This window comes from Gymnoscopelus braueri (assembly GCF_963280865.1).
Source record: "Gymnoscopelus braueri genome assembly, chromosome: 8".
Taxonomy (NCBI): domain Eukaryota; kingdom Metazoa; phylum Chordata; class Actinopteri; order Myctophiformes; family Myctophidae; genus Gymnoscopelus; species Gymnoscopelus braueri.
This window is the reverse complement of record NC_137609.1, coordinates 15681779-15693875: the sequence shown is the minus strand read 5'-3', so window position 1 is coordinate 15693875 and position 12097 is coordinate 15681779. Positions and strand designations below refer to the sequence as shown.

Sequence of the window (12097 nt, the reverse complement as noted above, 5' to 3'; positions counted from 1 at the left end):
GCCCATGAGTACAATGGAGATATGACAGGAAACGGGGAAAGAGTCGGGGAGTGACATTCAGCAAAGGTCCGTCAGGCTCGGTAATCAAACCCGCGACTCGCTGTCAGGCAACATCAGAGCCCATATATCGATTCTGTCGGGTGGAAACCTCATAGAGTATGTCCAAAACTGTGACTTTTCAGGATTCAAATAAAAAATCTGATCTACAAGCTCAAAACGCTTCGCTCCGCACTGTGCTTTGAGACGTGTTTTGAGCTTGTGTGGATCTGCTACTTTTGACACTTTTGTGTGACATTGCAGTATTGATCAAGTAGGGCGTTAATTTACGAAAAAACACAAAAACAGCAACGATATAGTGCGTGCCTTAACCACTAGGCCATTAGTGACCCCCACCACGTCCCTTTTAATGTTGTGAAGTTGCTGAAGCACAATGACATCAAAAAGATCTTTCGGAAGGGTCATGAAACCCTGTTAGTTAAACTAGAAAGTTGCACTCAGTAGAGCCCAAGGACCCCTTAGCTGAGAAATAGATGAAGCAGGGACCCCCCCACTACATATTGTATAAAACTGTGTTGCAGAGTCATCTTTTTCATATTAGATTTAATAGATCGTTGGATTCATGTTAATGTGCATTTTCAGACAGTTAACCTTTTAAACCCTCAATATTTAGTCAATTTGACCGTTGGCTCTGTACTTGGTCTGCTCTTTTCCATCTACACCGACTCTCCAAAAATAGCTCACAACGCCTCGCAGCGCCAGGCGTTGTGAGCTTGTAGATCTGCTATTTTCAGCTAATGTTCCCCACCACACAAAGATTTGGCGGGCCCCCTGTAGTGACTCTGAGGACCCCCTAGGGGGCCCCGGACCCCTGTTGAAGACCCCTGGTCTGGGGTATTGATGACAATTGTTTGGTGCAGCGTACCGGACCAGACTCTGTTAGGGGTCCCACGGACTGAAATGATGCAATAGCAGACCTCTGTCTAGAGACTCTACATCCACCTGGGCATGCCTGTGCAAAAGTCAATTGTGTGTGATCGCACTTGCCTAGCAGTCACGTAGCAGCATGGCTTGGAATAGACATATCCAATATACTGTAGACATTCTTATAATAAAAAGATGTTTCGGCTGTTCAAAAATATAGGACTAGACATAGTGATCTTTATTAACTTCACCAAGACCAACACTGACGCACGCACGCACGCACGCGCGCGCACACACACACACACACACACACACACACACACACACACACACACACACACACACACACACACACACACACACACACACACACACACACACACACACACACACACACACACACACACACACACACACACACACACTCTCTCTCCCTCTAGTTCCAGCTCCTGGCCTCGTGTATCCCATAGCCTGGAGGGTTGATTACTCTGCGATTAGTAATTCACAAAACTCCCATACTTATTTATATTTGGTAATTGAGGTCTTTGGCCTGCTGTCAGTGTGCACAAGAAATATGATGCTGACTGGCCAAGTTGTTTGCTGCAGACAGTCACATACATACACTAGCGCTCGCAATATCTCCACTTGCCGGAGAGTCACCAGCAAGACTGTATAGTACAGCATTAGTTCTCAAAGTGGGGTCTGGGTACCCCCAGGGGTCCTTGGGGGGGGGGGTTCCAGCAGTAGTCCCCAGCAAAAGTAGTTAACATAGCATCACACTCATTTTAACTACGTTATCCATTTATATGTTGGATATAAAAAATAGCAGATCTATAAGCACGTCAAAAAATGAAAATCTTCTCTTCTGTGGGCCCCTGGCACAAAACCTTTTCAGATGGGGGTCCATAGCCAAATACATATCAATTTGGGGGTCCTTTGACTTGAATATGTTTGAGAACCACTGTAGTACAGAGACTGTGTAAAACATTTTGTAATAATGTTTATTTTCTTCTCCCAATTTAGTCATAACGGCATTTCCCAATTCACACTTCTACTGTAGTCCCTCGTCTCCCGTAGCCAGACGACCTGTGATCTACACCAACCGAGGGAAATCTATTATGTATGGGCAGGAACAGTGTGAATGGCTGCTGACAAACCCACGCCTGTACTGCTTAGAAATCACCTTCCCAATGTGAAGGACAGTCCTAAAGTCTTTACATTAGTTCTGCAATGCAGTTACTCTCTTTTAAAATTTGGAATTATTTCCACCCAGTTTTAGCCTCTCTCTAGCCAAGCCGGATGCACCGCGGAATATTCAAACGGTTCAAACGGTCTCCCACGGTGGTGGGCATGCAGGAACTCTACGGCAGCACCACCCGAACGCCCGTAAACAACATTTTGGCTACAGATCAGATCAACACAGAACGATACACACTCGGCTGGAGATTTCTACCAGCAGGGCGCACCACTGATCCAAGGTATATGAAAGATAGTTTGCTGCACACATAATTGGTAAAAAAAAAAATTAAGAAATTATGATCAGGAATGTTTTTTCAGTGTAGACAAGTGATTTCTATGAATAAGTAGAAAAAAGTTATTTGGTGTGTTGTCCCCCTTTACACTTGTAGTCGATACAAGTGTGTGTGTGTGTGTGTGTGTGTGTGTGTGTGCGATGTGCGTGTGTGTGTGTGTGTGTGTGTGTGTGTGTGTGTGTGTGTGTGTGTGTGTGTGTGTGTGTGTGTGTGTGTGTGTGTGTGTGTGTGTGTGTGTGCGTGCGCGCGTGTGTGCATACCCGGTGAATGTCGAAGCCTATGGCCAGGTTCTCTCCTTTCCCCTCTTTGGGCGTGGCTCTCTTCTCTTTCTGCTGTAAGCAGATCAGAACCTCATCCTCCGGCTTCTTCACATCAAACACAATCTAGACAGACGAGGAGAGAGATAAAATGTCACACACATCTGATACGCAGGCACGCATCCCCCCTCACACACACACACACAGTAAAATCCATTTGTAACTCTGCACAAATGTAACCAAATGGACCCGTAAAATTAACAATCAGGATTTTTCATCGGACTAGTGCCTCTGCCACTAACCCTACTCGCGCCCGAACCCAACCCGTTCAATTCATTTTATTGTGGTCGGGGCGGGGTTGACCCTCCCGACTACAGCATCCGCGATAATTGCATCTGAAGCTAATTACCCGACGCCACCCAACACACGTGTCAACTAACCAGGTTACGGGTAGACCCGCGCATGATGCGCATCCCTACAGCGGAACCCCCCCCCCCCCCCCAGGGGGTCCCCAGTTAACGTAGCATCACAATCATTTTAACCACTTACTTTATCCATTTATATGTTGGCTATTCAAAAAGATCTACAAGCTTACAGTTCATCACTTCGTGCCACGCTGCGAGCTTGTACATCTGCTATTTTTGAAATGCTTGAAAAATATCGTTTTTTGGGGGGGAAATGTTGCATAATTAAAAAAATTAATAAACATACATCTTCTCTTCTGGGGGTCCCTGGCACAAAACATTTTCCGTGGCAAAATATACATCATTTTGGGGGGTCCTTGACATGAAGAAGTTTGAGAACCCACTGCACTAACCTGTGGGTTCTGCAGGAACGTGACCTTGTGGTTGATGCAGCCTCCGGCCCGGTTGCGGAGCGGGTCCTGGCGGTGGACCCAGGACCCCTTCATGACCTCCTCCTCCCAGGTCTTGTGGATGCTCAGGTAGGAGGTGTTGATGAGGCGACACAAGATGAGGTCGGTGAAGTACTGGCTGAAGTCGTCGAAGGTCATCCTGGGTGGAGGCGGGAGAGGAGAGGACAGTGGAGGAGGAGCGAACAGAGTGCAGATATACCAACAGAGATAAAGAAAGAACTCTACCGGGGGAGGGGGGGGGACGGTATACTGCACGTGTGAATGAAGGAGAGAGATAAAAGAGAGAAAGAGAGAGAAAATGAAATGAAGGAAGGATGAGATCCCCGAATGGGAATCGGGTTTAATTTGTGACGAGGTGGGAACCTATGAGCTATATGGGATGAGACAGACGGGGTTAAGTAGGGCTCTTACCAGAGGTGGGAACCCATGAGCTATGGGATGAGACAGGCGGGGTTAAGTAGGGTTCTTACCAGAACTCGCCATCGTCCTGCACGGTGACGCCCAGCTTCTCTCTCTCACTCTTGCTCACTTTGTTCCACTCCTCTGAGCTGAAAAACGCACACACACACGCACACGCACACACACACACACACACACACACACACACACACACACACACACACACACACACACACACACACACGCACACACACAATGTTAAATGTCTACAGACTAGGAAAACAAAACAATCTTCACCACTTGGGTTTGGACAGATGAGAATCGGTGGATTAAATTGTCAATGAAAGCATCCTTTGTGTTTGTTTATTTCAAGACACTTTGAATTGCCTTGTTGCTGAAATACAAATAAACTTGCCTTGCCTTGCCTTGCCTTGCCTTGCCTTGCCTTGCCTTGCCTTGCCTTGCCTTGCCTTGCCTTGCCTTGCCTCAAAGTACAGTAATTCTGGGAATTGACATTTCCCTCATTGGCCAGGGGAAACGAGCATACATAGGATGTATAAGCTACCCGTTTATAATTCACTGACAAGCCTGCACCTCTTGACAGTCAATCAGAATCCACGCCGTCACAATTCTTAATAAAATTGTGAATAAATTATTCAGCTGGCAAAGACACTGAGCAAAATAGACAGAGTGATTGAGCGAGAAAGAGAGAGTGTGAGAGAAAAACTGAGATGGAGAGAGAGAGAAAGAGAATACGAATTTTAAAACACTTGATTAAAGAAAATACTATATCATTTAAAAAGGACTTATATAATTGGTCCTCACTAATGCTCATGATAAAATGGTAAAAAAAATAATAAAGAAAATACTCTGTCTGTGTCTCATAGGAGAACTGTGGACAGTCCAGAAACCTGTCTACCAGTGACATCATCGTTAGGCAGGATTTTTTTGGATTCCCTATCGATGATGTCACTGGTAGACAGGATTCTGAACTGTCCACAGCCCTCCTCTGAGACACAGACAGAGCAGAAAAAAAGTGTACCATTTTGTCATGAGCATTAGTGAGGACCAATTATATGAACATAGGTTGAAAATTGGTGAAGTAGTTTTTTAATGTACAAGAGAAAAAAAGTTCAAATCAAAACATATGCCTAATCAAAATTTAAAAATATATCGAACCAAATAGGATTAGACAAGACAAAATAAATATAGACCAAAACATAAGACTATATAAAACAAAGAGGAGACAAGTCAATATATACTGTGTGATTAGATAAATAAAGAGAGAGAGAGAGAGAGAGAGAGAGAGAGAGAGAGAGAGAGAGAGAGAGAGAGAGAGAGAGAGAGAGAGAGAGAGAGAGAGAGAGAGAGAGAGAGAGAGAGACAGAGAGACAGAGAGACAGAGAGAGAGAACTCCCTGCTCTTTAATAACATTTGTCTCTCTTGGTCTCATCTATAATTTAGGTTCCATTATAAGCCAGCATTACCCATTCCAGCTTGTTTCAATGAGCAGGGCATCTAACAATATGGAAACACACAGTGATGCGGGGGAAGAGGTAGTGCAGCTATCGCCTCGTTTCAATCTCTTCTATGTTCCTCAGGGGTATAGGGATGGAATAAGGAGGGATGGAGGGAGGTAGGGAAGATGATGTTCCGAGCATAGGGCACACTCTAATTAATTTCTTTTCAGAAAAGCTTGCTGTCTGATTAAAAGGCCACTTGTGTGGACAAGTCATTTTGATTCACATAGACGTGATCTGAAGCTTTAAGCAGCTCCATCTATGTCTGGGTGCTCCGTAGGGGGCCATTATGACTGTGAATAGGCGGGATGATGGCACCTGATTTGAGCTGTGCTGTCTCCATGATATTGCTTAGAATTTCAAGGCTGAAACCTTAACAATAACCCGTTATAGCAAAATGTATTGAAGGTGGTCTGATTTAGTTTTTGTACCATTTTGTTGCTTTGTTGCTTATAAATGTTGTTATTAATAGGCCATGACTCAACTGTATGCCTTTTTTTGTTTAAGGTCACTTTAATACAGATTCAAATGCTTCCTCTTGCTATTGTCATAAATCCACTTTGTGTGGCCTCCTCAAATGTTTCCATTTTAGCTATCAGTTCAGCGTGATTTTTTATTTATTTTTTAGATTGTGACTTGAACACAATTTATTATATTCTAAGGTTTCGCATAAATCTCCATGGTTAATTTGATGATACCTCTCCTGAAAAACATGCAAGGCACCAATTGATATGTTATGATGGCAATTTGCATTTAGAGCGAAATGTTGTCAACCCTGTTAATTTTAAAAGGCTGTGATTATACTCTGGTAAAACATTCAAACCGGCACGATTCATTGTTCACTTTGTAAACGATGCAATTGCACAATCGGATCTTCTTTCTTCTTCTTCTTTCGGCTAATACCCATCAGGGTCACCACAGCGAATCATCAGTTTCCATCTGGTTTTCCGCGTCTTCCTCTGTGACTCCAGCCACCTGCATGTCGTCTCTCACTGCATCCATAAACCTCCTCGTTGGCCTTCTATCCTCTTCTCCTCTTACCTGGCAGTTCCATCTTCAGCATCCTTCTCCCAGTGTACCTCTCATCCCTCCTCTGCAACATGTCCAAACCATCTCAACATCGCCTCTCTTGTTTTATCCCCAAACCTTCTAACCTGGGCTGACCCTCTAAAGTAGTCATTTCTGATCATGTCCTTCCTTGTTCCTACTAATGACAATCGTAGCATCCTTAATTCTTCCACCTCCAGCTCCGCCTCCTGTCTTTTCGTCAGTTCCAACGTTTCCAAGCCATACAGCATGGCTGGTCTCACTACCGTCCTATACATTTTCCCTCTCACTCTTACTGGTACCCTTCTGTCACAAATCACTCCTGACAATTTCCTCCATCTGTTCCACAGTGCCTGCACTCTCCTTTTCACCTCTCTTTCACACACCCCATTAATTTGGATAGTTGACCCCAGGTATTTAAACTTCTTCACCGTTGCCACTTGGAAGATTTTTCACATTTTCTGACAAAACCTCCAGGTTTTTCAGCCGCAGTTGGCCCGGGGAAAGACCCACGGACCCGCCTTGCCGACCCGGATCCAACGAGCCCTCCGCCGGCCCTCTGTGACCCAACTCTACTCCTTGCATCCTCACTGTTCCACTGTTCTCTCTCTCGTTTAGGCATATTCTGCTGATTTTCATCCCTCTTCTCTCTCTTCTCTCTTCTCTATAGTGCATGCACCCACCTTTCTAGGCTCTCTTCAACCTGTTCCCTCGTCTCACTACACAATGTCGTCCACGAACATCATAGTCCATGGTTCTGTCCATAACCAATGCAAACAAGGGGCTCAGTGCCAGTCCTTGATGCAGGCCCACACCCACCTTGAACCCATCCGTCACTCCTCACCGATGCCATGCTGTCCTCATATATCCTGCACCATCCTGACATACTTCTCTGCCACACCCGACTTCCTCATGCAATACCACACTTCCTCTCTTGGCACCCTATCATATGCTTTTTCTACGTCCACAAAGACAAGCTATTGCATACGCAACTGCACAATTGGATACATTCAGTAAATTGATTTTGGCTTCAGGTTGACAATTATGTCTGGCAGACAGACATTTACTGTACGTACACACATGAACCCTAGAGTCCCTGCTCATTGGCACAATCCATCACATTGCGACACATTGTGAGATTATAGATCCACTAGTTTTGGCAAACAGATTTAGTGTGGAGGGGAAAAAAGAGGTACAGTATAGAGCCCTGGGGGACCCCATTCAATGAAGTAGGGTTTAACCTATTTTGGGCAGGAACCCCTATTTGTAACTATACCTTTCAACACCTTTTGGGGTTCCTGTTGCTATGTAAAGTATAGCAACAGATTTTTTTTTGGTAATTTTTGAATACATATTTGAAGTTTTTCAGAAAAGGTCAGGATTTAGAAGGCGTTTTTTTAGAATTGGCCTCAGGTCTAAATAGGTTAAGTGGTTAATTGAACGGGACATTGTAAGCAGCACATTGTGTAACAGATGACAAAAACAAAGGCAATTTCTTTATGTCACATATCAGAGGAGGTGTGGTCTCTGGGAGGTGTGGTCTCTGGGTTTACCTGTCACTCCATGGGCCGCTCCACTCCTTCTCTCCCCAGGGGTTCCTCATGCGGATCATTTGCAGCTTCTCCGACTTGAAGAAGGCCAGCAGTCCATGGCCCAAACGCAGCTTCTTCACGTCGGTCACGGCGTACGCGTGGCCTTTCACCAGGCCACAGTCTAACCGTGCCTCCATGTCCTCCACTGTGGTTGCCTGCAGAAAACCAAAAAGGGAATTAATTTGGTTGCCGTGTGCACGATTCCATAACAAATTAATATCGCACAGCTATCAACACTCAAAAGTAACAGAGCCACCGTTAAGGTGAAGGACGAAGTGAGTCATCGGGCCACGTTATCAGAAAATTAGTTGTACGATCAAATAATGTGTTCAATCCCCTTCTGTCCTATTATGATGCATTTCATCACAGAGGTCATGTAGTATTCTCCTGACAAATCGGCTTTTCATGACATACAGCCAGTCAGTCAGACAGACATGCAGCCACGGGCAAATAGACCAGCAATGGTCTAGCATGCTAAACATGGTGTCTGTCCAAACGCAGGCTTTGAAACGGAGCATTGAGAATTCCCTGCTCAATACATGATTGTTCCACTGCTTGTTATGAAACCAGTGAGTGATAGGGGAGATGAAATAAAGGGAAGAATCTAAAATGCACTGCTGTCTTTCAGGGGCTATTGAATTTCTAAACAGACAAACCCCACAACAAAAGATTGACAACCAAACAACCCTCAAACTAGACTCTAGACTAGAGCGAAGAATGATTTATGTATTCTCTCGTTGGTCCATCTCCCATCCAATAGCTTGAAGAGTTTCCATACATTCATCTCTAAACTGACAGTTGTATCCAGGGTGAAAATAAGCACACCAGTAGAAGAAGCCTGTAGCAGAGGCAGAGCAAACCTGCCTGAAACATAGAAGTCTAATATCTCCCATGTCCAGCCCTTTGGCTGGGTGGTAGATGTTTGGATTCCCATATGGGAGAACACGGTTCGAATCCACACGGTAAAACAAAGGTCTAAGCAGATCTACAAGCTCACAACGCGTCGCTTCGCGCCGCATTAAGAGCTTGTAGATCTGCAATTTCCACTACTTCTTAACCTTTAAAAAAAGACATTTAATGGAAATTATTTGATTTTTTCATGAAAAAAATTGGAAAATAAATAAAGGGGATATTTACTCGCAACCCAAATAAATCGGTCCGCAACCCACAAATTTGGGAAAACTGACCACTGTTTGGGAAACAGTGGTCTAAGCCATAGTGCCCCCCCCTACAAGACATATCCCTGTGTGTGCCAGATGAAGAAATGAGAGCCAAGGAGAGAGGATGCATTTTTATTTAGGATGCTCAACATGTAGCCAACAGTCTTGCTGCCACTGTTTAGAAATGGGTTCACTGAGGTATAAACTCATGCATATAAAGGAGACGGAACACCCAACAACTGTGTTGCACTCTATTTGGAATAACAATGGCTGTATTATGAATTGGTTGACTCGACTATTGTAGTCTGGGAATGGACACACAAGACTAGAGACAATCAAAAGGTCAGACTCACTTGCCAGATGAGTACATGCATTCAAACGTGCTCAGATAGATGAATGGAGTTGTTGGATTACGAGATAATTAACACAGGGAGGGACAGGCTGGCATGTAGACATGACAATAATTACAAAAACGGAAGTACAGTATATGATGTATATGAAGACGGTAAAATCACTAGGCCAATATACACTGTTCTGGCTTCACATCTTGCATAAGATGTGAGGTCAGACGTTAATCTGTATTCATGATATTGCCCTGTAGCCATCATGAAACTCAAATCCATCTTTTTTGTTTGTTAAATTGGTCCTTGCAAAATATTTGCAAATATTTGACTGCAGTGGAATATTTAAGAGAAAATAGCCAATCCACATCAGCTATTTTCAGATGCACCGACAAGTATTGTTCACTGGCACTCACTCTGATGGAGCAGCTAATGAGACCATCTCTGTTGTGGACCTTGAGGACTCTTTCAAACAGCTGGTTGCGGGCCACCTCGTCTGTGGCCATCTGGCCCTCCAACAGGTCCACGGGCTCTGACACTCCCCCTGTGAAGTCCACCAGCGCGTCGGCCGTGTTGCCTCCATCCAAAGCCTCGTAGCAGCCATACACCCTGCAGGAAAGGAAGGGCCCGGCTTATAAAACTGATTTATACACACAGTTGTTCTGTGCTGGCGAAAATAGCCAATCTACAAGCTCACAATGTGTCGTAGCACGGCGATCTGAGCAGTACATCTCCAATTTATGCTCTCCAAAGTGCTGACCATCTTTTCCTTATAAGAATCTTTTGTCATTGATGTATGAGGGAAAAGAGGTTCAAAGCAAATTTAAATGGAATATCTGCCTGAATGTGGCATAACAGCACAATTGTAGGCCATTCTGTAATTATTGCCTTTCCAAAATAATACTTCAGAAATCAGAAACTCTACTTGAATGAAAGACGTACTGATTTTAGAATGTACTAAAAAAGCGACACAATTATAGTAACAAGAGTATTCATAATTAGTTTTTCGTCATAATTTTGCTAAAACATCTTTAGTAGTTGCACGTTTGCAATGATTGCTCTAACACTGTCTTCTACTTATTCAAATGGAGATTTTGTGTACGTGTTGGCACTACTAACTTGGCATAAGCCTTCTCGACCAGGGCACTCCAGAACTCATTACTGTCGTCTGAGTGACAATACACCAACTGGTTGTCCACTGTGGGCAGTCGGTCGTCAATCACCACATCCACCCACTCCCCGAAACGCCAGAAGCGGAAGTGGAAGATGCCAGCGTAGGACTCTGGCTTCTCATCGTCCCATTCCTGCTCCTTCCAGTCAGGGATGACCTGTCGAGGGAAGAAGGGAGGGCAGAGGAGGTGGAAGGAGAGGTAGAGGAAGATGAAGAGGAACAGAAGGGAAGAAGCTGTGTCAGGCCGTCTTAATAACCCGAAAGTCACAAACAGCCATTGTCACAGCGTGACAGTCTTTCACTGTGTCTAACAGTGCCAAAGGTGTAATTCACATTCACACACAAATTGAACTTCCACCTACTGCACACATACAGTAGACATGCAGATACACATATTGCAATATTTACAGCAGTCACACTTTTTGTGCCCAAGGCACACCTAGGGGGAATTCAAAAACTCAAGGCACACCTGTATTCATATCATTTATTTTTAAATAATACCAAATAAAAAGTTAATACTTTCACAACGTGTAACATCAAAACGATACCTTTAGTATCTACTTATATAAAGGGCGAATTGCTACTTCCGCGGCTGACGCCCACAGCAATTCCATTAATTTGGACCTCTCGCCTGCTGACACCATACCCACAGCATTGATTTCGACTAAACACAACAACTACATCGGACCTCTCAACACAAAACCAGCCACAACGTGCACGGTGAATTTACGGGTGGCGTAGGGCACCTCTCATTGCTCACTACATATTTTCCACCTCGCAACATAATTAATTCCACTCACCACATTACGAGCACAACGGAAGGGGAAACAGTTTCGCACCGTTTACTGTGCGCACCACCACAGCCGAAACAACACGAAGCAGAGGCCATTGAAATGTGCGCATCGCCAGAACATCAACAGAAGCGAGTCCTTCACGTCCCCTTCACTGCACCGTGTCTTCTGCTTCCACGCTCCATTCAGGTCACTACAATGCCAATCTGGGAACCCATCGCCAACTGAAAATGAAAAACAGCGCCCTCTGCTGTTTGTTCTATGTCTGTTGGCTCTGGGCGGACGATAACGTAACACCAGAGCACAAGGAAACCGGTGTTTGTGATGCGCCTTCAGCGCATCACTTCCGGTTGGTGCGACTATGTTTTCATTCCCACTAACAATATTTCTACACGGAACACTAACACCACTTCTCCCAGAGAACATGGATCGTTTTGGTTATAAGCCCACTTGTTTCTATGATGAAAGAGTAAGTTAAAATGTGAATATATT

The 12097-nt window shown here is 44.5% G+C and overlaps 1 protein-coding gene across 1 annotated transcript in view; it reads right to left on the bottom strand.

Annotated features, from left to right (window-relative positions):
* The window catches only part of capn5b (calpain 5b), a gene marked incomplete at both ends in the record, with an annotated part of 44855 nt that overhangs the window by 4705 nt on the left and 28053 nt on the right, over positions 1-12097 (bottom strand). Inside the window, 6 exons of the mRNA XM_080434768.1 lie at positions 2714-2836; positions 3528-3723; positions 4055-4132; positions 8104-8297; positions 10060-10252; positions 10763-10971. Of these exons, the coding sequence (XP_080290894.1) occupies positions 2714-2836; positions 3528-3723; positions 4055-4132; positions 8104-8297; positions 10060-10252; positions 10763-10971 (993 nt within the window). The remainder of the gene's footprint in view (positions 1-2713; positions 2837-3527; positions 3724-4054; positions 4133-8103; positions 8298-10059; positions 10253-10762; positions 10972-12097) is intronic.